Source organism: Cervus elaphus, chromosome 1 (assembly GCF_910594005.1).
Source record: "Cervus elaphus chromosome 1, mCerEla1.1, whole genome shotgun sequence".
NCBI classification, from domain to species: domain Eukaryota; kingdom Metazoa; phylum Chordata; class Mammalia; order Artiodactyla; family Cervidae; genus Cervus; species Cervus elaphus.
Window position 1 is genome coordinate 45,297,321 of NC_057815.1, and position 25,592 is coordinate 45,322,912.

General features: G+C 40.1%; 1 protein-coding gene across 8 annotated transcripts in view; it reads left to right on the forward strand.

Moving 5' to 3' along the window:
* LOC122693632 (tubulin-specific chaperone cofactor E-like protein) overlaps window positions 1-25,592 on the forward strand; it is a 161,710-nt gene that overhangs the window by 55,808 nt on the left and 80,310 nt on the right. For 7 of the 8 annotated variants that reach the window (XM_043901242.1, XM_043901268.1, XM_043901250.1 and 4 more), the window contains one exon: window positions 9,915-13,890. In XM_043901242.1, the coding sequence (XP_043757177.1) occupies window positions 9,915-10,233 (319 nt within the window). In that variant the 3' untranslated portion in view covers window positions 10,234-13,890. Of the gene's footprint in view, window positions 1-9,914; window positions 13,891-24,787; window positions 24,853-25,592 lie in introns of those variants that run through there. The other variant, XM_043901299.1, reaches the window with a different exon arrangement.

The following is a 25,592-nucleotide window of genomic DNA, read 5'->3' on the forward strand; positions in this document are numbered from 1 at the left end:
TTTCTGCTTTCTGTTTCACTTATTTCTTCTCATATCTTAATATTTTAAGTTTCTTCCTTCTTGGTTTGAGTTTAGTTTGCTCATCTTTTTCTAGTTTCTTAAGGTGGAAGCTTAGATTATTGATTTGAGAACTTTTTTCTTTGTAAACATTTAATTGTATAAATTTCTCTTTAAACACTGCTTTAGCTACATTCTATAATTTTTGATATATTGTATTTTTACTGAATTTAGAAATTTTTCTAATTTTTCTTGTGACTTTTCTCTTTGACCCATGAGTTATTTACACGTGTGTTGTGTATTTTCCAAATTCTTGGGGATTTTCCAGTTATATTTCTGTTAACGATTTATAATTTAATTTTATTATAGTCAGATAACATATCTTGTATTATTTCAATTATTTTAAACCCAGTAAAGGTATATTTTGAGCCTAGAATATGCTCTGTTTTGGACAAAGTTCCATATGTACTAGGAAAAAAACATGTTTTCTGATGTTGCTAGAAAATGTGTATTAAAAATGTCAGGTCAAGTTTGTAGTGTTGGCCAGGTCTTTATATTGCTCACAATTTTCTGTATTCTTACTCTGTTAATTACTGAGAAAGGAGTGCTAAAGTCTCCAACTATAACTATGGATTTGTCTATTTCAGCTTTCAGTTCTACCAGTTTTTGCTTCATTATCTTGAAGCTCTCTTGTTAGATGTATACACACTGAGGATTGCTACTTACATATATAGTTATTTATATATATCTTTCGAGCTTACCTCTCCCTTTCTAATGGTTTTTGCAGTTGTCTCTAACCGGCTCCCTAGACTCTTGATCTAGAACCAGCTCTTATAATGGATTTTGGAGACCCTGTCCCACTGAAATTTAATTACTGAGTTAGTGTAAATCTAGTCACCTAAGCAGCAGGTGTGTGTGTGTGTTCTCAGTCGCTCAGTCATGTCCATTTCTTTTTAACTCCATGGACTATGGCCCAGTAGGCTCCTCTGTCTGGAATTTTCCAGGCAAGAATACTTGAGTGGGTTGCCATTTCCTACTCCAGTGGACTTCTTGACCCAGGGATCAAACCCACATCTCTTACATCTCTTGCGTTGGGAGGCAGATTCTTTACCTCTGTGCCACCTGGGAAACTCCAAGCAGTAGGTGATTTGATTCAATTCCTTTTGGAAGAGTTATCTTTTTACTTCTTTTACCTAGACCCATTGGTCAAAAGAGGTAGCCTGAGGAAGTGGATCTGCAGCAGCTTTTTGCCTCCTTATTTCATGCCCAGCCTCACATTACCCTAACTCTACTGATACTTCAGGCAGTGATCCTGGCTCGCTTTGAACTTGGAGTCCAGTGGTCCTGTGGTATCAATTGTATGCTTTGTATTTCTGTTCAGTTTCTGGTCCGTGGAGATGTCTCTTATTTTTGAGCCTGGGCCATGTATTCTTGCAATTCAACCCTTTCATATTTTATCCATTTTATTCTGCTTTTGGAGCAGAAATGCATTAAAATGTGAATTTATGGAGCCACTTTGTTCAGGGTTTTAATCATACTGATAAATGTATATCAAATAATTACTTATCGGCTATATAGTATTCTATTATATGACTAGGTGTCTGTCCATTTACTAGGCAACTTTGACAGTACTTGAATTTAAGAAATAGTGAATTGAAACAAAATTCCAAGTCTTTATGGAAAACTATATGGAAAATACTAAGTTCAATTCCAGACACTTTGCTTTGTGTGAATGATGAGAATAAGTAATTCTGGATGTAGGTGAATTACAGAACCTTGAGGAAGACAAGTGGGAAGCATCTGTGGCTTCACTTAAGTGAGAGAAGGAGCTCCATGATGGAAGATCACAGAGAGAAAAGGGATGAGAACTGGGAGTGAATTTTGAGTACTACCCAAGTGTAGATGGTAAAAAGAGAACCTATTAAAAGAGATTGTAATGTAGTGTAAAAGGAGAAGAGAATTTCTAGAACAATATTCATTATTGCAGCAAACCATTAAGATGGCGATAACTGAGAAAGAATGATGGTCTGAGAACAAGACCTGAATTCTACTTCCTACGTTTTATTCTTGCATAGCAAACTGGCCCTAAATTCAGTTACGTATCTGTAAAGTATGTAGTAGATGATCTCTGTGATCTTTTCTGCTTCTGAAAAGTGATGTTTTATGTGTTTTAAAAGATGTTGGTGACTTTGAGGAAACTGTTTAAGTAGAGTGCAAAATCCCAACTGTAGACTGCTATGGCAACTTCCTTGATATGCGTGCATGTGTGTGTGCTCGGTCATGTCTGACTCTTTGCGACCCCATGGACTGTAGCCTGCCAGGCTTCTCTGTCCATGGCATTTTTCTAGCAAGAATACCAGAGTGGGTTGCCATTTCCTCTCCCATGCCATGGTATGATACCATGTCAAAAAAGAGAGAAAGCATACCATACAAGAGAGATTAAATAACAGCAATCAGATGTTTGAAATGTATTTTGAATCCTTTGCAATACCTTGGGAAACAAAGTAAACTATGCAAATAGTTTTCTTCTAGTTATACTTAATGATTTTGTTCAACCAAGTGAAGCATAAGGGATTTTTCATGTTTTGTTTATTGCATTCCTTAAAGAGAGAGATGTCTGTGTTAAGGATTTCAATTCAGTTTAGTCGTTCAGTCGAGTCCGACTCTTTGTGACCCCATGGACTGCAGCACGCCAGACTTCCCTGTCCATCACCAACTCCTGGAGCTTGCTCAAACTCATGTCCATCGAGTCGATGATGCCATCCGACCATCTCATCCTCCGTCGTCCCTTCTTCTGCCTTCAATCTTTCCCAGCATCAGGGTCTTTTCTAAGGAGTCAGTTCTTCGCATCAGGTCGCCAAAATATTGGAGTTTCAGCATCAGTCCTTCCAATGAATATTCAGGACTGATTTCCTTTAAGATGGACTGGTTTGATCTCCTTACAGTTCAAGGGATTTATTTTGAAGTGAAAGTCACTCAGTCGTGTCCAACTTTTTGCAGCCCCATGGATTATACAGTTTATGTAATTCTCTAGGCTAGAATACTGGAGTGGGTAGGCTTTCCCTTCTCCAGGGGATCTTCCCAACCCAGGGATCGAACCCAGGTCTCCTGCATTGCAGGTAGATTCTTTACCAGCTGAGCCATAAGGGAAGACATTTTGAAGTAAAATAGCTTTATTTAGGATAAAGACTCCGGTTGATTCAATATGACTCTGCCTTTGAGAATCAATAGAGTAGTAGAATTGTTAGCTTACCACTGCTGCATAGGTCCCCGTGAGCACGCATCCAGGTAGTTCTAAAGGGGAGTTGGAGCACTTCTGGGATACCCGTAATGCCACTGTGGTGATGCACTTGCATTTTATGTGAGACTCATCATGTTTCTCTAGGATGCTTCTTGAGATTGTGAGCAGCTGCTTTTATGGATTTGGAGACATGAGGTCCAAATGTGGGAGCTTTCTGCCAGCTTAAAATCTTTGCTTCTAGGCCTCCTTTAGTCTTCCATGTTCCTAAAAATTATATAAAATATTATGTTCACATTGCTTAGGATAGTTTATAAGACTGCAAGGTAACCTTTGTCTCTGTTCATCTTTGGGGATTAGGTTTTTTCATAAATTCTCCCTCAGACTAAGATTTATGGTAGGAACCTACAGTCTGTTTCAAGTAGTGTGCCAGGTCTCTATTCTAGCTTCATAGACCAGTGACTGAATTATAATTGAGGAAATGCTCCTAGCTGTCTTAGGAATCAAGAGTGAAAATGGGCAGTAAGGAGAAAAGGGCATACCTCTCCCACCCTGACCATCACGCTACTAAAATATGCTCATGTGTCTGTCACATTAGGCAGGTGTGCCGTGGCCCAGGAGCCCCTCGTGTGTGAAGGCGTGTTTATGTGCACTGGGAGTGGACTGCCCAACGCCAGCGCCACTGAGCGTGGCTTCATTCTCTAGTCCCGCCTTAGTGCCTCCCGCAACCCTGCTTTACAAGTAACTAATTTCTCACACCTCACCATTCACTCTTAAAGTTGAAAGAAGCTTTTCTCTCTGTGGGTGTTTTTATTTAATAAGAAGGAGGAAGAAGCACAATGCCAGTTTGTCTGTGGGTAGTGTTCTTCACAAGGTTGCAGCTAGCATTTGGCTTCCATTTATCATTTTCAGTCACCCATGTGGCCATGCTTGCCTTTATGCTGTGTGTAGTAAATTTTGTTTCTCTTGTGATTGGTCATTTTCTGTTGGAAAGTCATGGGGGAATGGTATTCAGAACTCCTGAACACAAACACAGTATATATTACATTTTAGCATTTGCTTATTACAGTATATCCTTGTCAGTAGTATCTTCCAAGGTAGGCCTATAGCATTTTGCCCACTTCAGAAGTGAGACTCACCAATATTAAATACTTTTTAATAGCCAGATAGAAGTACTGATTGGTAGACTATAAATTGAGATCATTCATTTTGAAGACTACTTAATCATCAGAAATCATACAGCTTTGGGAAGAAAGCCATTTACCTCTTATGGCTATAGCTTTGGGGCTGATGCTAAGAAAAGCTCAGATAATACAGAATATGCAGGTATAGTTCTGTTTAGATGAACTTTTGAATAATGAATAAAATATCTAAGCCGGTAGACCAAGAAATTGGTTTCTAAAATTTACTGGGCATTTTGTAAAATCATGATTTTTTTGTATCTACTTATTTGCCCTGCTTAACAATAATCCAAAATAAAGATATTTGGGGATAAACATATTATCTACAAATTATGATTTTCACTTATGTAATTTTAGGGGTACATATTCAGTGTATGTAGTAGTTCTTGTGAGTCACAACTCTAATATTTTTTCTTCATTTTTATAGCATAAAGAGTCAGTATTTGTTATAGTCTATATCCAAGCTTTTGTCCATATACAAAACTCTGCTGACTTTACCTCAAAATCAATAAACAAACCTTGATTTTTAAGATTAAATAAGTAGAAAACAGGTATAGGATGTGGTTATATTGATGACACAAGATAAGTTTGGAGAGTTACATGGGAATGAAATCATGAAGACACCTATATAATCAAAGTATTAGTTTTCTATTGCTGCTATAACTAATTGCTGTAAACTTCATGGCTTAAAACAATGTCTGCTTATTATGTTACAGTTTTTATGGGTCAGAAGTGTGAGCACAGGATGGCTTAACTGAGTTCTCTGCTTATGGTCTCACAAGACCAAAATCAAGGAGTCAACGGGGCTGTATTCCTCACTGGAGGTTCTGGAGAGGTGTCACCTTTCAGGCTTGTTCAGGATGGCAGCTTAATTCTGTTTCTTCTCATGCTTTCCATGTGCCTCCCTTCATCTTCAAGCCAGCAGTGTCATGTCAGGTCCTTCTCACGCTTGGACTCTCCCTGATTTCCTCTTCTGTTGTTAGCTGGAGAAGTTTCTCTGCTTTTAGGGGCTCATGTGATTAGATTAGGCCCCACCCAGTTAATGGGCTTCCCAGGTGGCACTAGTAGTAAAGAATCCGCCTGCCAATGCATGAGACATAAGAGACGTAGGTTCAATCCCTGGGTTGGGAAGATTCCCCTGGAGGAAGGCATGGCAACCCACTCCAGTATTCTTGCCTGGGGAATCCCTTGGACAGAGGAGCCTGGTGGGCTATGGTCCATAAGGTTGCAAAGAGTCAGACACAACTGAAGCGACTGAGCAGGCATCCAGTTAATCTCCCTATTTTAGGATCAACTGTGCCACATAACATGATATAATCTTGAGAATAACACCAGGAAATGGAGATGACTGGGGAGGGACAAAATTCTGCCCATCTTAATCATATTAAAGACTTAAGACTATTCTCTGTGTCTTGTGTGATTTTAAGAGAAGAGTGTTGTGGTCAAATTTGTGTTTTGTAACAATGACTTTGGCTGTAATATAGACAAAGACCTCACTCTGAGGTTGTAGGAAACCATTAAAAGGAATATCATTTGAGATTCAGGTAAGAGGAGCCACATGAGCTGTTTTAAGGAGAAAGGGATTTAATGCAAAGAATAAGATGTTATAGAATCTGAGGAAGGCTGCCTCCCTAGCATTATCTCTAGAGTGGTGCTGCAGAACTAGACCACCAAGGGCACTGCTCCCTCCACTAGCACCAGAGGAGGGGAGACTCAGGACGCTGCTGTCCCTGGGTGTGGACCACACCACCTTAGCTGTGACCTGGAGACCAGCGAGCTGCGGCCAGGGGAGCTGACTGCAGGACACGCTGTGTGAACACCATCTGATCACTGCTGCTGCTGCGTCGCTTCAGTCGCCTCCGACTCTGTGCGCCCCCATAGACGGCAGCCCACCAGGCTCCCCCATCCCTGGGATTTTTCCAAGCAAGAGTACTGGAGTGGGGTGCCATTGCCTTCTCCATCTGATCATTAGGAAGCCTCTAACCAAGCTGTTCCCACCCACGTCTGCTAGAGCCACTCTCTCTCTCCCCAGGGCTGTTGAATGGGATTGATGCAAGTTAAATCTCACCTGAAAAGAAGGGTGGTAAATGTAGTTTCCATCTTTGCAGTATAGAAGGGCATTCTAGGATGAGGCTGGAACAAATACTGAGGAGACTCATCTAGCTTATGCATCCAAAGAAAGCTGTGGCAATCCATGTTATTAATGACTGTGGCTTGAATTTACAAGACAAGTGGGCAAAAAGATGCAGATAGACTCATGAAATATTGAGGAATAGAATTAGTATGACACAGCAATTTATTGAGTTGGAGAAGTGGAGAAAAGAGATAGGAAGGAATCTGGACGACTATTCAGTTTCTGGCTGGTATGATTAGATAGTTTCTGGTGCCATTTACTGAGATAAGAAAGACTAGAAGAGAAGGTTGGGGAGCAACAATGAATTATCTCTGAACATGTTGAGTTTGAGAAAACTATAAGACCTTAGAGTGTCCTAATTTATAGGTCATTTAATTTGTAGATAAACTTGACCAGTTATAACAAATAGGCTAATTTCTGCACATGGGCCATACTTTTGTATACAAATATGTTTATGCTTGAGATAAATTCAGTTGACTATAATGTCAAGTATAAATAAGTATTGGATTATACAGCTATAATATTAAGTTTTAGTTTTATATTTAAATAGATTCAGGGCTTACCACTAGTTCTTTAATCTCATTGTTGACTAGTGTTTTTCTTTTTCAAAAAGACTCGAGGGTGCCTTATTCCCTAAGTTTCCTTGTTAAGTTTATTTCTGGGAAAAAAACAAAACTTGGTGAGGTATAATATTCCTGGGTCATGCTTTTTCTAATTTATTTATTTGGTAGGAAATGTGTTATTTTGGTTAGTCTCTTTCACTGGTGCTGAAATCTCACTTTTCATCTCATTCTGCTGCTTATCCTTTATCTTTGAGCTCCAATTTTATTATATTAATGCACTCATTAATTTCTGCACCTTAGAGTATCTGTGGGGCATTTTCATTTAATTGAGAGGTTTTCTTTGAGATCGAGTTCCCCTCTGCCTTTTACTTATGTGTTTCTCTCTTTTATTCCTTTTGCTGTGTGGTATGTGCTTAGTTGCCTCTTTGTCTTATCTTCTTGCTTATGCTTAAAAGTGAGTCTCTCTCTCTAGACTGTGTCTTTGCTGAAACATGGTATAAATAAACTCCTTGACCCCCTCACCGCTGTTTCTTTTGTCACTCCTGGACAGAGTCTGAGAGTCTGGGGTGTTACAATTCTATCTACTTTCCTGTAATCTGAAAGGAAAACATCTGTAGAACTGGGTTCAGCTTTTATTTGACCCCTGGGTTCTGCTATCTTTCCCAAGATTTTGTTAAATTATCATAACCTATTTTCACTTACTTGAAGTCATATACTAGGAGACTGGGTAACAGAAAGATACCCTTGGACTTTGAGTCATTTTGCTTTTTCAGTTTGGAGCCTTGGAAAATTTCAAGTCCTGGTGCTTTTGTTTTTGTTTGTGTGGACTATTTTGTTTTGTTTTGTTTCCCCTTGCTACGATCCTGACATCCTGGCAGTGGGGTGTAGAACCTTCTGATCCCTGAGGGATGGCCTTAGTCTTCCTCCCAGCGGACTCCATTCTCCTTCAGCCCCATTTGCTCTAAATTTAAAAATGTTGATCAGTACACTCAAGGTACTGACCTTGGTAAGGATTTTGTTTCCTTACCTTCTTTCTCCATAATGTCTTCTGGGGGTTGAATTAGGATCCTTGCTTATTAACAAAACCACATAGCACAAAGCTTTTGGTTCCTTTTAAAAGGCTATTTCAATAAGACTGTTCCCTCTTTTTCTGTATTAGTTGCTGCTGGTAATATTTTACCCTTAAAAAATATTTTTTTGGGTCCAAGACCTGGGAGAAATTTCTGTAATGTGTTTCATCATACCACCACCTTTTCCAAGAAGTCCTTACTAAGTAGATTTCAGTCATACATTTTTTAAAGGGTGTGTGTGTTTTAATAATATAAGTCCCAGACAGCAGGAATGGAGTCTTAATACTTATTTGTATATGGACTTAGAATTTATAAGTTCTTACTCATTTGTTATTTTGTATGATCCTCATAACTGTCTTATAAGGTAGGAAGGCCAGACTTATTATCCCAGTTTTACTAGTGAGGAATCTGAGAGATGAAAGGTTTGAGTGAGTTGCTAAGTCACACAACTAATTGTAAGTCAAGACTCTGACATCAGATCTTCTGACTCCAAGGCCGGTGCTATATTTTACCTGGTCCCCCACTTCATGGCAATGATTGCCTCCATCCCTGACCACAGAGGTCTCACTGCAGCTTCAGTGTTCTACCAACCTAGTTACAACACTTATTTAAACTGAGTTAAAACTCCAGGAGTTTGTGATGGACAGGGAGGCCTGGCGTGCTGCAGTTCATGGGGTCGCAAAGAGTCGGACACGACTGAGTGACTGAACTGAACTGAACTGAAAGCCAAAGTAGGGTGGAGAACATGGGGGAGTAGTAAGTTTATGACCAACTGTATTCTGATCCAGAATTAACCTCAGTATATCTTGGTTATAGTAAAGCTAATATCAGATCTTTTTTAGCACTTTTCCCCTCTCTGGTTTGTAGAAAACTGCTCAGCTTCCTCAGGGAGATCAAACCTACATCCTCCAAAGCTGGCAGATGAGACAAGATTTTCCACATGGGAAACTTGTCCTTTTAGCCCTGGTCCCACCTGCATAATTCACTTTTCTCCTAGTATCTTTGGCTCTTTAATTCCTGCCTTGATCAGGGAACTTGTATCCCTCATTTACCACTTTTTTACGGGAACACATTCTTGAGTCTTCCACAAACTCCTTGTATTACAGTCAACTAGGCTAGGCAGAACCATTCAAACACAACATCACTGAAAAATCAGAGTTAATAGATAATATACAACTATTTTTTACAACAATGTTTTTGTTTGTAAGTTATGGCTTCTCTGGGGTCAGAAACTGCTAGTCTATGTCCATCTTTTCAGCTATTACCAAAAAACATGGGCTTAGATATCTATACCCCTTGATGATGACGCCCAAGCAAGTAGGTTCTACAGAGTGACTGGACTTCTGTCTGTAACCTTTGCAGTGTCTACCTTTTCAGGTTCTCCTCTCCTCTCCTCTCTGAGCCTATTCTTTCATTAATTGTTAGGTTCTCCTCTCCTCTCTCAGCCTATTCTTCCATAATTATTAGCAGCAGGCACGATAGCCATCTTTAGAAGAAACCCCCTGTCTGCAAGGATGGGGTTTTACTGAGATTTCAGGGAGACAACCTTATCAGATCACAGATTCCACATCGTCACAGTAGATAGGTAGGTAGGTAAGCAGATACAATATCAGAGTAGGATATTAGAAAGATGTTGAGAATACCAGTAGTTTACCTGTAGTTCTGAAGAAGTCAGTAGTTCATGTGCTAGTAGTTTAGGCTGTCACTGTTTTGCTTTTTTTTCCCTTCTAGGTATCATGAACTAATCACAAAATATGGGAAGTTGGAGCCTTTGGCAGAAGTGGACCTGAGACCCCAGAGCAGTGCGAAAGTAGAAGTCCACTTTAAGGACCAGGTGGAAGAGATGAGCATTCGTCTGGACCAAACAGTAGCAGAACTAAAGAAACAGCTAAAAACTCTAGTTCAGTTACCCACGAGCAACATGCTTCTCTACTATTTTGACCATGAAGCGCCCTTTGGCCCAGAGGAAATGAAGTACAGCTCTCGAGCCTTGCATTCTTTTGGCATTAGGGATGGAGACAAAATTTTTGTGGAATCCAAGACAAAATAACCTCCGCCAGCCTTGTGAGAACATACACATTAGGACTTGCAGGGCATTTGTTCCATGAGGTTTTCTTCAGGAGGGAGAAGGTTGTTTTGTTTAGTTTTGTTTTGTTTAGGCTTTGGGGGGTTTTGTATATTTCCCTCTAAAATGGGTTAGGGGGCTGTTTTTGGTATTTTCTACCGCCGATTCCTTCAGCTCTGCCACCAGAATTGGCCACATGCCCAGCCCCTGTGTCCACCCTCACGAGAGATGACCGGGCAGCACCGACTTCCAACTGTGCTCACAGGCATCTGTCCACCACTTGGTCGTCATGACCACCCAGGTGCGCTTGTGGCGCTGGTGTGAGCAGTGAGTCCCCCAGAAGGGCCTCTTGCGCTTAAATCAGGAGACGAGGAATCGTTCCAGGAAGGCCCGCATGCCTCTCTCTCAGCTCCTCCATTTCCCCTCCCTCTCCCCTTTCCTTCTTGAGTTCCGTTTTTCCTTATGACTCATGTCTGCAGGTTTGCCCAATAGTTTTATTCTGTCCATAACTAACTTCTCATTGCTCAACTTGGGTAAGTTTTTTCTTCATTTCTCCCTTTTGAAATAATTTCACGTGTTTCAAGCGTTTCTCAACCTGATTCTGATCTCAGGTACTCAGTTGGAACCTTTAGTTCTCTTAGGGTCTGGAAGAAGCGTCCATGAAGGAGCGCCGGCTGCTGGAAGCGCAGGCAGGAGCAGTCTGAGCTCTGTGTGTGTGCCTGTCCCGGTCTTAATGTTCCTCCCCCAGTAGATCACCCATTACTGACATGAAATAGGTCAAATCCCAGAGCTCTTTGCCTTTTGCTTTTTGAATGTATTTTTTTCATGTCTGTCTTTTTCATTACTTTATTGGGAATGGAGGCCTGACTTTATGAAGAATCCAATAGTGCAATGGATATACATGCCAGGAGAGCTAAGAGTTACTTAATAAACTCTTGGTAGTATGTGTGAGGGAGTCACATAGCGGGGATATGGGAGAAAGTGTTTCGTGACTTTCCTGCCTGGCATCATTTGAAGTCTTTGCTCTCGCACTTTGCATTAGAAGTGGGAAATTTTCATCAAAGGGATCTTTGATTCCCAGTTCTTCCCTGAGATTTTGTGATGTCATAATTAAACAATTCTTTTTGTTTGATGTTTCAACTTAGTTGCCCCTACAGGAGAACAGCTCTGACTAATCTCTGAGTAAAGTATAAGTGTCAAAACTTCAGATTTGCCTCCAAGTTATGTTTTATGCACAATCATATTTAAAGCACTTTCCTTTAAAAGATAGTCCTTACCTGCTCTGACATCTTTTAGTTTGTTCTTCTGTTCCTTTGTTAATCAATGTAGTCTCTTTCTTTGACATGTTTTTCTGGATCCACCGTGTTTACCGAAGGGAGACTTGAGAAGGACTTAGTGCCACTGGGGCAGAAAATGTGCACATGAAGTATTTTTCAAAGAATGTAATTGTTATCTGATTGCATTTGACCTTTTGACCTTGGTTACATGATTCCATCGCTTCTACAAACTTAATTTCTTATGAAATTTTTAGATGACTCTTGTAAACCCTTCTCTGATACAAAGTTGTGTTTATTATTGCTACTTTTTCCGTCATCCTAGGCCACAATAGCAGATATTTATTCTCTTAATGCACTTCAGGTTCAGTATCTGTAAAGCCTTTGACCCAGGCTTGCTGAGTCAAATCTACATTCACTGTAACGTTGAAGGTGGAAACCAAAGGGTTTAGGAAGATGAATGAGGCCAGCTCTCCTTCTGCTGCAGACTTTATCTTTCAAAATCATAAAAATGAACAATGGAGATCCAGGTGGGGTATAGACAAGAATAATTATTTTGCAATCACATTTTTCTGACAGATTTTTGGAGGTGGGAAAAAGTGTGGCAACAGTGTCATGACAATTAAAACTGTGGGTGCTTTGTGTACGTGCGTGTGAGTGCAGACGAGTATGAGAGAGAAACAGTGTAATTGAGCCCGTCGCTTTTGTCAGCCTGGGAAACAGATGAGCTCTTATTTTTTAAGGCTGTATGACCCACGACTGTCTCACAGCAAAAAGCAGAGCGAACACCTGTGTTACGCTTTAATCATCAGTGAAATAGTAACAATTAATAAGATATTTTATATATGACAAAGTTTTATGAAAATGCTTTTTTACTATTAGAGACTTGTTCCTTCTGCTACTACAGAACACAGTGCCCATCAGCTGCAGGCATAATTCTCCGATTACACAGTTGCATGTCAAGGGAACTTCTCATTTAATTCAACGGCCATGGGTATTTGGGGGACATTGTAATTGATGGTTCTAATAATTGCTAAATGATTTTTGATTGAGACAAGATCTAATGCAATTATCAGTCTTTTAGAGTTACAGAACAGAAGTAAATAAGAAAAGCTGTTTGAGCATGTATACATGTAGACTTATTTGGGTGGTCGAGTAAAGATGCTGCTCTTGAAATAAAATTGGTGCTGTGTAGACACTTGTAACCAAAATTATTTTTATAACAGGCCAAAAAGAAGGAGAAGAGAGACTGTGGATTTTTGAGTCAACAAGTTATGCATAATTGATTGTAGCTTATCTGTGTTTTAATGTTAACTTCATCCAGATTCAGTGAGAGCATATCATTGACATTTATGAAGCAAAATTCTGTCATAGCCAGTATTACAGATAATGTTGCTACAGGCACAGTGTATAGAACATATCTTTTCTAAAATAGAAATTCTTTTCAGTTATGAAAAAGGAAAGGAGTAATAAAAGAAAACCAAGTCAAAACTGAGGCATCCTTTTCATGTGGGCATGGAGCTGCTGAAACCACAGTGGAAATAAATTTTTGAATTTGAATTGTTGAAATATCCCATATTGCTTTAAAAAAAAAAGTTCAGAGTCATGTATCTTTTTTTCTTATTGAAAGTTTCTATTGTTTCTGTAACCTATTGCCACCATGACTGTGAATACCTAAGAAAGCAGATATTATGTAACCCTTGTTCCTTTAAGACCTTTTGGTGAAAATAAGCCCAAAACATGAGCTGTATGTAACAAAGCCAAATGTTATGATGCTATGTTTTAAAAGTTTGTTTCCTTAAAAAGAAAAGAAAGTTCAGTTCTAACCAAATGTTTCAGCTATGTTGCTAAATCAGCAGTGTTATGAACAGGGAAGACGTGTTATACCAGTAACTTGTCACTGTTTGAGGCACGCAGGTGACAGCTTTTAGGAACCCCTGTGTTGAGGGTGGCTTGCTCCATGGGAGGTGCTAGGTTCCAGGGCAAATAAAACAGAATGCAGAATAATAGATTATTCTAAGCAATGTCCTTTCCATTGAAGAATTTGACTTTTCCCCTCATTTCATGTTGGATTGCAAATGCAAACCAACTGCTTCCAAGAACACCCAGAAGCTCTCTGTGTTACCATGTGTGTTGTGAACACTCTATTTTTCATAGGTGCTTCCTTCGAATATGTGTCCATTGTAGTGATGGAGAGGGACTGGACTCTCTCAGGCTCTTTACTTGCCAGTTGTCTCCTGCAGTTAATGGAAATATATATATTTTATTTTAGAATATAATTTAAACATGAAGGTCTATTCTTTGCACTTTTTATTAATATATATAGAGAGAGATAATCTTTAAAAAAATTAAAAATCCAAGTCCACTTTCTCTTTGTGTTCTGATTTTTTTTTCTGGAGTTGTGTCGTCAAAGTACATGTTTATTTTTATATAGCAAAAAGTCGACAATAGTGCTCTGGTTGAGTCCTCTGGGGAACTGGGCCTAAGTTGGTAAGAATCTGATCAGCTTAAGAAATTTAGTTGGCATGTTGTCAAAGTTAGAGATTAAAGCTGCAAAACAAAGTATGATAGGAAATACTACTTTTTTGTTAGCAAAGTTTTATACTTCTAACATGCTCTTTTAAAAATAAAAACCCCACCTTTGAGATATTTGGCATCCCCCTTTTTGAGTAAGAATCTCATTTAGATGAATTAAGATTTTGTGACAGTGTTCCAAATGACACTTCTTTCCTTTGAAAATAATTTTGTATAAGAATTAGCGTTTGGGGCACTGAACCATATCTGCTTATCAATAATTTCTCAGTGATCTGTTATAAATGAACCTTGTAAGAATTGAAGTCCAAGAACTATGTATACTTTGTTACTGTATTTAGAAGACAGTATCTGTTAAATTTTTTCTCAGTTCTTCAGAAATGCAGAAGTATCATGATCTGTTTAAATTTAAGATTATTTCTACCTCATATTCAAATTTCAGAAAATTGTAGTTTTAACCTCTGTGCTAAGTTCTATTTAACTAGTATTTATTATGAGCTTCTCCGAGTTTTTGCACAGTATTCATATATCAAGACACCCATTACCCCACTGGACTGAACAGCACTATACCTTCTAACAGTTGTTAGAATACATGTAAAACAGGAAGGATAACCTTTGAAGTCATGCTTGTCTTTCCAACTCTTCTCTGGAAAAGAAGTTATCTGTGTTCTCCAACTTAGAATTTCAGGATTCAAATTTAGCCAGATAACCTTTAAAAATATAGGTCATGATTATTATATTAACATAAGTCATTTCATCTAATGTTAAGTTTTTAGTGTAACTTGAGATTTAGGAATTGAGTTAATACATGAAGGGGATAACATATTATATCTCCTTAAAATATAATGAATTTCTATATCCCTCAAAAATTTGAGAATAACCCTAAAAATGTTTAAGGTTTTTTTTTTTTAGTTGACCTACTGAAGTGTTCAAATACATGTATTTGCCTAGACCTATGAGTATAATATATGTGAACATCTTATGCTTTTCTTCAGTGTAGTTTAGGCCCCTGAGCAGTTTGCATTCTATTTTAAGGCGCACATATCAAGAGAGGAGTAACAAACTTGTAATCCACGAGGAAGATGAGACAAAAGTAGAGAGAATTCCTGGTTGTGTTAATCAGTGCCACAGATCCAGGCTTATAATTTTCATCCTCATGTTTCTTCTAAACACTAACAATGAGCATTTATTTATCAACCAGGGCCCAACCTAGATGGTCTACCTATATTAAACCCTTTTGCTGTTCATGACATCCCTATGGTTCAGCACTATTATCTCCATGTTCTTACTCATGAGGCACCGAGAGGCTGAGTAACTTGCTGAAAGTCACACCGTTGATAAAGGACACCAGAGCTGGGATTCAAACCCCAGAAATTTGACTGCAGTTGACAGCAGTACTACCGTACTTGGCACTGAAGTTCTCCTTCATATCCCTCCACACACACACCGTTATTGTTAGTCTTTATGTTTCACTAGAACACTAAAATGAGATGTCCCTCAATATTCATTTACTAAATTGAGTTGCTCTGTATCAAAAATCACTGATGTGGTTGGTGGCTCTAAATCCAAATTGGAACTTGTCCTCACGCCCCTTCCAGAACTGTGACACTGTGGTTGGTATGTTCCTATGGCCTCCTTGCTCTTCTGGGAGGAGCTACAGTGAACACTCGTCCTGGGTGCTATTGACAAGCACAATATGATGCTGGACACTGATCATTTGCTTTTCAAGCTGAGGACATTCTAGAGCCTTAAAACTTTGTTTCAGTGAACAACCCAAGGTAAAACAAGTCACTCAGTTTTGACTTAGACTTTTATTAAGGAGGCATCCGTGTTCAAACGAACTTAAACTTGATGTTTGTGGGTGTGGGGGAGGGGAGAAACAGTAATCTAATGGAGTTTGCATCAAATGTTTTGTTACGGGAAAGGAAGAGGCTGTCACTGCTATTGTTCCTCTCAAATTAAAGACAGAGCCTTGTGAGGAATATAAATGTTTCTTACAAAATAGAGGAGGCAGTTTATTATGATCTGTGAGATCTAGATCTGCCCAAAAATTGTAACCCAATTTCAGTTTACCAAGTCTTTCACAGACTCTTCATCCTTGAATGCTTCTTAAGTCACTATAACACAATTAAGGTGTTAAATAAATAAGAATGAGCATCAGAGGAGGCAGACATTAAATAATATAGACTAGAGAGGAAAAAAAATTTTCTGAACTACCTGGTACATTTGAGAGCAGATGTAAGCTTTATTCCACTATTAGAGAATACAACTAGGACTTTATGAATAGCTGTGCTTGTGTTAAAATTTTATTTGGTGTATATTTCAATGTTTAGAAAAATACATCTGTTAAAAGTCATTTATATTTCATTTTTAAATAGAAAACATTCACATGATTCAAAAGTCAAGCAATACAAAGAAAGCATACATTGGAAAATTCCACTCTAACCCCTGTTCTCCATCTTTTATTAGTTTCTTATGTGTCTTTGCAGAGTTAACACAAATAATGGCAAATGAGAATATTGATTCCTTTTTATCCAGCAAAGTTAGCATATACCATCATGCACCTTGCTTTTTTTCACTTAAAATCTATCTTGGAAATCTCTCTCTAACACCATATACAAAATGATCTTATGCTTTGTTTATATTATATCATCAACCCATTCCAGTCTTCTTGCCTGAAAAATCCCATGGACAGAGGAGCCTGGTGGGCTACAGTCCATGGGGTCACAAAGAGTCGGACAGGACAGAGCATAGAACGCATATAGTATTCTATTTTAGATGTGATTTATAATTTATTTGACCACACCTTATTTTTACAATTTTTGGATGTGCCATGTAGCATGCGGGATCTCAGTTCCCCAACCAAGAATTGAACCCTCACCCCCTTGCTTTGGAAGCACTAAGTCTTAACCACTGGACCACTAAGGAAATTCCTGATCAATACCTTATTGATAGACATTTCAGTCTTTCTTTACTCTCTCTCCCACTCTCCCTCCCTCTCTCTCTTTTCTACTTTTTCCAGTTTGCTGTGGTAAAAAGCATACATTCTTTTACATGTTCGAAATAAAACTAGAATGCATTCCCAGAAGTGGGATTGCTAAATCAAAGGTCAGAAAGTGAAAAAGTGAAAGTTGCTCAGTTGTGTCCGACTCTTTGCGACCCCATGGATTAAGTCCATGGAATTCTCCAGGCCAGGATACTGGAGTGGGTAGCCTTTCCCTCCTCCAGGTGATTTTCCCACCTAAAAGTCAGAGTATTTGTGATTTTGGTGTGCGTGTTTAGTCACTCAGTCATGTCTGACTCTTTCGACCCATAGATTGTAGCCCGCCAGGCTCATCTGTCCATGGGATTCTCCAGGCAAGAATACAGGAGTGGGTTGCCATTTCCTTCTCCAGGGAATCTTCCCGACCCAGGGATCAAACCCAGGTCTCCTGCATTGCAGTCAGACTCTTTAATGACTGAGCTCAGAGTAATTTTGATGGATGTCACCAAATTGTTCTCCACTGGAGTTACAAAAAAGAACACTTTTCTTTTTTTTTTTTTTTTCTGATTTTATTACTTGTCACCTCCCTGCAAAATCTAAGATTTTACTGATCTTGGGCTTGATAGTAATTCCTGGTTAGGGCAATCAAGATGGGATTCTTCCCAATTAGGCATGCAGATCCAGCCACTTGAATTCTACACACAAAGGATTTGCATGAGCCATACAAATTGTCTGTCTTAGGAGCTTTCTTTCCTTGGAATCTGCAATTGTTAAATCACTGGTGAGTGAGGTTTCACTTCAACTGGAGAAGGTATATGTACTATTCATCCTTAACAATGTACCAGCATTTGTTTCAGCAGAGTGCCCTTGAAAAGTGATAGACAAATAGCCCTGAAACCCTGTTTATTGTCTGCAGTAAGCTTTAATCAGAACTGCTTCTTTCCAACCAGTGAAATTCTTCTAAGAAGAACTACTTGGTGAATAGGGAATACAAAGTGTCTTTCCCCAACTCCTTTTCATCTTTATTGCTAATGTACTAGCAAGGATGTTAGAATACGACTGGTTGAGGGGTTTTTTGGTTATGTTGGTGTGCTTAGAATTAGCTATTACAAACCCCTTGCCTAGAGGTAAATTCTAGAGTTAACTTCAGAAAATATCTGAGTCCTCCTTTAAGTTTCAGAGCTGAGCATCTTTTATTATTGAGATCTTAGATCTAGAAAGTCTTGCTAGTTAGCTAATAAACATTAATGTTATTCCATGTGATCTTCCAAGAGTCAATGCCTTTTTTCTCATAATTAAGAGTTCAGTGTCTAGACTAAGATCAGCACAAAAAGAAAAATGTTACTGTTTAGTCACTAAGTGGTGTTCGACTGTTTTGCAAGCCCGTAGACTGTAGCCCGCCAGGCTCCTCTGTTCATGGGATTTCCCAGGCAAGAATACTGGAGTGAGTTGCATTTCCTTCTCCCGGGGATCTTCCTGACCCAGGGATCGAATACCAGTCTCCTGCTTGGCAGATGGATTCTTTACCGCTGAGCCACCAGGGAAACCCCCCCACCAAAAAAAGAAAATTACCTGGAGGTAAATAATATTAATTCTTTAAAAAGACAGGTCCTAGAGCATCTGTGTTACAATTTAAACTCCTAATGCTTCCAGCTTACTGTTACAAAATGATTACCATGATACTACTAAATATGAAAAATTTTAGGAATATGACATCAGGTTTTTAAACATTTTGCTCTTAAGATGGAAAAACTAACAGACTGCATGAGGACCATTTTATGAAAGTTAACCCAGGTGTATAAGAACAAAGATTCCAAGACAGCAAGAGAAACAAACTTAGAGATGCAGCGCTCTTGAGAACTTTTCATTGTGAACATCTTTACTATTTAGGAGGTCTTCATGAGCATAATTGCATTTTCTATATCAGCTCATCCATTTCAAGGACTCTGCTATGACTAACCACCATTTTCGGGGAGAATGCTAAGCATAACATTAGATGAAGAGACTTCCCTGCTGGTCCAGTGGTTAAGAATCCGCCTTGTAATGCAGGGGATGCAGGTTCAGTCCCTGGTCAGGGAACTAAGATTCCCACATGCCAAGGAGCAACTAAGCCCATGTGCCACGACTGAGACACGGCCCAGCCAAATAAATACATAACCTTAGATGTAATCACTTTGTCGAGCTAGATCTAGGAGGTTGAACATTAATCCATCGATGGATAAGTGGTAGAAACAAATGCACTACAGAAACATGTGGCATCTCCATGGCAGATTACACAACGAAGCAGAATGATCAGTTGCAGAGGGCTGGTATATTTATCCAAGACATCAGATTCAGCTGTCACAGATTCAGCTGTCTGGGAAGCAGATGCTAAGGTGGAGGAAAAAGTGCAAAAGGCTTATTGGGGAATTACACCTGTGAAGGAAAAGGGGGAAAAGAAGGATGGGGCAACAGAGGGCATCACACTGTGCCATAGACCTGACAAGGTCTGCAAACCCAATAAGATGCTCTGGAGCAAAGATTGCCTGTGACTCTCACTTAGGTCCTTTATACAAAGCTTTTCTCAGTCATGGGTGGAGGAACACAAGAACATAACCCTCAGCTTGAACACGGATGCAGACACCAGAGGAGCCAGCCACTGGAAGCTGTCAGCTAACCATGCTCTGGGGCTTCAGAGCATCCTTTTCTGTAGGGTGGATCTGAGTGGTGCACATCTGTACGGACCACAGTCCACCCCATGCCATGTATAGATGCAGCTCTCCATCCATGATCAGGGCCAGCTCGTCCAGGGCTCTGGTGGACTTCCCTTCCCGAGGGGACCCTCAGAAAGGGGAGGTCAAAGGAGTGCACTATGGCCCCTGCAGTTGGCTTCAGGCCCCTGACTGGAACCCATCATCCCCCTCTCCCACCGTCCGTTCCATCACCTCTGCGGCTCTCGATGGTGTACCTTGTGGTTTCTGAGGAGTCTGAATCCCCGGTAACCATACGCTGCTCAGGCTAGGTTGCTGTGCTTGTCCATCACAGTCACAATCAGCTGAGGGAGCATCAAGAGCTGCCGTAATGTGTCACCTGCGCTCCACACACCTTACGCCTTGCAGCTGTATATGCAGCAGCAGCGCCACCGCCTCCTGCTCGTCAGAGTCAGGGGTTCCTGATGGGGTGGTGGCTCATCTTTCCCGCTAGTCTCTGCCACGGGGAGCCCGGGGTGCCCAGACAGCGTCACAGCCACAGCTTGCAGCTCAGCAGGACTCTTGTCATGTCCTCTGGTGAGAGTATGCCCTCTTGGGAACCAGGATGTCAAACTCTGCGCAACCTGGAGATGAGGGGTTGGGGAGCCAAAGTCTCTCAATAATCCTCGGGAGTGATCACAAGTGGGGCTACTCCTGCTTCCACACCTTGGTACCTGGACCCGTGGATTTCTCCTCTCGGGGTGCTGCTCCAACCTGTGGCTCCTACTATAATTTTGAGCATGCTGTCACATCCCTTTTGTCATAAAGTAGGTTCTCTAGTCAGATGCTGTTTTTACCTAGAATTCTATGCCTGTGGACATCCAACACGTTCATTCTTCTGAGACTTTTAATTCCTTCTTCTGCCATCTGTCCCAGTAATTTGGGCATTTCAACCTCTCTCTCTCCCCCCACCCATATATATATATATGTGTATATATATATATATTCACACATATGTATATGTATATGTATGTATGTATGTATATGAATTCTTGTTGCTCAGAAATGTCCGACTCTTTGTTACCCCATGGACTCTAGACCACCAGCTCTGTCCATGGAATTTTCCAGGCAAGAATACTGGAGTGGATAGCCATTCCCTTCTAGAGAGGATCTTCCTGGCCCAGGGATCGAACCTGGGTCTCCTGCACTGCAGGCAGATTCTTTAACATCTGAGCCACCAGGGCAGCCCAGTTATTTATATATAAAATCCTAATACATAAAATTACATACACAAGTGCAAGGTTTTCTCAATTAGACCCTGATTTTGGCATAATAGAGCTGCCTCAGTTGAAGGCTTGACACAGTCTTTGTCACCTCAGCTAGGTTCTCTAGAGCAAAAATTGCCCATTAGAGGAGTCCTTCTTTGGGTGGAAAGTGACGAGGCCATTGTACTACCCCGTGGTCCAGTCACTGGGAGGCTCTCCCTTGGCTCCAGCAGTGAGGCTGAGCCTGATTGAGGAGCTCACAGCTTGAGGCTTGCAGCCTACCACACTTCTCACTGCATCATTTCAAACTAGCTCAAATCTATTTCTTTCACAAAAGGCATAAGAAACTGAAGAAAACAAAACAAAAACAATCAGTATATAAGGCTGACTTTGTTTTTAGGGAATTAGATTTTTTGTTTTGTTTTGTTTGTTTGAACTCTCTATCCTCCTGCCTAAAAAGCAGCATCCATCTCTGCCGTCTTTGTAAAACACAAAGAGTCTTGGGTTACTGGCTCCAAGCCACTCCCACACCACCTTAGGTCTAAATCTTGTCGAATCTTGGCTCACATCACCCCTTCAACAAAATAAGTCCTCCTGCCGACATGGCATAAAAAGAGATTTTTGTCATTTTTTCACTTCTGTGACCACTGAGTGTGCACTTGAAGTACACACTCACCGACTGGCTCCCCAGCCCAACTAGCGATACATCAGCCCGTCTGCTCTCAGGCACCTGGCACTTGCTCACACCCAGAACCAGCCATTCTGAGCCATGGACACGGCCATCTCGTGTATCTTGTTAAACCCAGGTGGCGTGTATCCCAGGAGCAGTCCTGCTCAAGAAGGATGAAGCGTTTAATATGATCAAACGGCTGAATACAAATGTCCGTGAGTGCACGAAGAAAGAAGACCAAAGCAGTTATTATACCACTAGGAGTTGTTAAAGTAGAACCAACTATTTTGCTTCATGGCATTTAGGTTGACTACAGGACTAACACCTTAATAAAGACTGGGCAAGGAAAATGCTTTTCAAGGTGAGTCTTGGATTGGAGTTTAATTTTATTTGGAACAGACACCCCCAAAGTCAGACTTTCTGTTATATAAATATGTGCCTCTCAGAGGAAGATAGTTATTTGACACATCTAAAAGTAAATATATATAGAGGGTAAGGTAAAAACCCTACTGAATTACCACAGGATTTTGGAAAAAAAATTTATTGACTAATTTAGACTGAAAAATCAGTTCCCCAAACCTCTTGTACATTTTAGGACAACGTACTCAAAACTGGAGTTATGTCTTTTGACACAGTTGACGTTTAAATGTCTGGTCAGAGATAAATTTGGAGCAATTTTTAAATTCCTATTAATTTACAGAGAGTTTTTCCCTGCTACATTTGAATGATTTCCTTTTTTTAAAACAAGTCTCACTTTAATAATTTCGGATAATAAACTTCGTTTCTGCCTTAGCCAATGTTTCTCATTCTGCATCCACAGAACTGGAAACGGTTTTAGCCTTGTTCATGATGTTTAAATACCTAGAGCAAAATTTATCAGGAGGGGTTCTATCTCCCCCACACCCTCCGAGGACCCTCGCTGGGCATCTGTGGAGGTGTTCAGAGCCTTTGATTTTTCCCTTGTGAAAGATCATGCCTCACGCTGCTTACCTGTTCCCTGGCCTAATCCTCTGCCTTGAGGTGAATCAGAGAGACAGTGGCAGGAATAAAACCTAGAAACTTCTGAGAGCATTTCTTTAAATACTTCATGCATACCTGTGAAAAAACAGAGTAGAGTGTATCAGTGGCAACTGTTCAAAACCAGAGAGACAAAAAAAGACTTTAGTAGCAAACCAGCTTCATTTAAATGTTGGAGGCACAGCTTTGTTTGGAGTTTTAATCCTTCCCTGGTGGATGCTAATTTTGTAACGTTATACAGTTCCCTTTTTTGGTACAAAGGTAGAAGTGGGGGGGGGGGGGTTCTTTTATGTTTTCAGTGCAAAGAGATTCTGATCAGAAAGGACCAAGGTTTCAGCTCCAAGTAACTGACATTTCCATCTGAATCTACTTTTTTTTAAGGGGTGGGAGTGGGGAGAGGGGAGAAAAAGGTCTAGTTTTTCAGGAAAAGAACCTCTCTACGCAATCCTGAAACTGATCTTTAGATTTACTTTTCCTTAATCAATAGGAAAAAAACTTGATTGCAACTCAACACTTATCTGACTCTAGCACAGGACTAACTGAATTTTTGGTTTTAAGAGTAGGGGATTCAGACATCATTTCAGGAATCAGAAATAATTGGCAGCAAGTGGGGGAGAACTGACATGAATTCTTGTTTTACCTAATTTTTTCCGGGTTTACCAAGATTTGGCTTAATATTTCCGACTCAATTCCTCCAGTCCCTGCCGAACAGGTTAGTGACATTTTTCATAAATACAAATATTTAAATGAATCCTTCCTGCTCTCTGAACTGTTTCCCTAAGGACTTCAGTCTTAAACCTGCCTGACATCTCCTTCTGCTAAAAACTGTGTGTGATCTCTGCTGAAGTCTTAGTCACGTTTTCAGCAAAACTGACGAATATTTATGATGTGCTTGAGATTTCAATGTGTGTGCTTGACAACTGAAGATTTACAATAAAACTCACAGAGGAGGTTCACTGATTTTTCCTTGGAAGTTTGGCTGATGAATTGTGATAGCTTCCAATAATAAGGGAAGGATTTTAAGAATGCTGCCGGGAGCAAGCTTCAGGGTTTCCTCTGCACTCGCTTCGGTTCCAGATGTATGTATAACTGGGAGCTTGCATTTTAGCTCTACATAGCAGCACAGACTGTCCAAGGGTAAAGCCACTGATTCAACGGATTGTAACTAAAATGAAAACAAGTTCACTTTTGTGATGTTCTTTCTCTAACTAATTTGCTGCGACTAATGACTTGCTTTTGTACTGGAATCTATTTGTATTGTAATTTCAAGGAACCATCCTGACATGATTCTTTTTTTGTTATGTGTCTATTATTTATTTCACGTTTGGATGGTCAGTGGACAGAATCTTATACTGCCTGTGACTTTGGTCAGCACTTCAAAATGATGGCCTGGCTCCATACTTTAGAAAAGGGGATGTGTGTGCATACTCAGCCGTGTCTGATTCTTTGCAACCCCATGGAGCTCGCCAGGCTCCTCTGTCCATGGAATTTTCCAGGCAAGAATACTGGAGTAGGTTGTCATTTTCTCCTCCAGGGTATCTTCCCAACCCAGGGATGGAACCCGAGTCTGCAGCGTCTCTTGCATTGGCAGGCGGATCCTTTACCACTGAGCCACCTGGGAAGCCCTTAGAGGAGGGGACAGCAAACTCTAAATCCTCCTACCTGTAGGACCACATGTACTTTAACTGACTTTTACTGGATCTTGAATGAAAGCTGTTGTGAAAATTAGATAGCCTGGTCTCACAGAGGATGGATGTCTGTTCTAGAGACACACCAGGCATCTTTAGAGTGAGGTGCTGGTTTTCAGGGCTCTAGTAGCTGGAGCAGAGATGCCTTTCCTTGACTGGTTGTTTGCTCATTGATTCTATATAATTTCCTGACAACTTAAGTGATTCATTACACTTCCAAACTGCTTCTCATGGGGGAATCTAATTTGTCCACGAAGAATTGAACTTAAGAGGCCCTACCAGCATCCAGGGCACTTCAGCCTGACTCAGAACTGTTGATGCTGCTATGTGAATGCTCTGTGATGGTTGTGATGTGTCTTGGGATTTGCCACCAAATGCACCTGGTGTTCTGTTTACTCTGGCAAGCTGGGGATTTTTTTCTTTTTCTTTTTAAAATTCCAGGATGAATTATTCATCATTACTTAGAATTTGGGTCTCTTTCATCTTCGCACTTGTATGGCACCAAGGTGAGTACTACAAAATTCCATAAAGCTCGTGATTAGCACTCTCTTGAATTTATAAAGAGATGCTTTTGTTGGAGCCATAATTGTCAGGGCAGGTGTACATGTGTCTACTGCTATAACAAGAAAAATGTAAATTAAATTTTGTTGTCAAGGGCAAAATATATTAACTTTGAATGATGTTCACTTGCGTCCCTACTTTTTCTTATTTCACTTCGAACACAATTTGCGTATACCAGGTTGCCCCATGTAAATGGAGTTGGTCTTTAAGATAATGCGAATTATTTTCCTTAAAAGTACACAAGGCTGGTGCGTGTGCACCCTGATGACTGATTCCAATGAAGGCATCGAACTGGTGGCACAAACTTAAAAAAAAAATACACTTATTTAAGCCAAAATCAGGAAGGTTCAATGACGTTAATGTCGGTGACTTGAGTCTCAGTGACCATTTCCAATGGCCAAAAATCTAAAACTGCCAAGTGAAATAAGAAAATTATTCCCCTCCGTGATTTCTCTTTTTTCTTTCTGTAGCATTGCCTGGGGTAGGTAAAAGATTGCATGGATTTCTTTCTACAGTTTTTGAATTTTAGACAAGAAAGGTAGAAAAGTTTATATTGATTTGAAACTTTCCTAGCCAAAATTCTAGAGCATCTTTCTTGGTTTTGTTTGTTTAGTTGAATGGACACATGATCACAAGTCTGAGGGAACAGATGTATGAGGCATGTGGAGCCCTGCCGTTTTTCTAG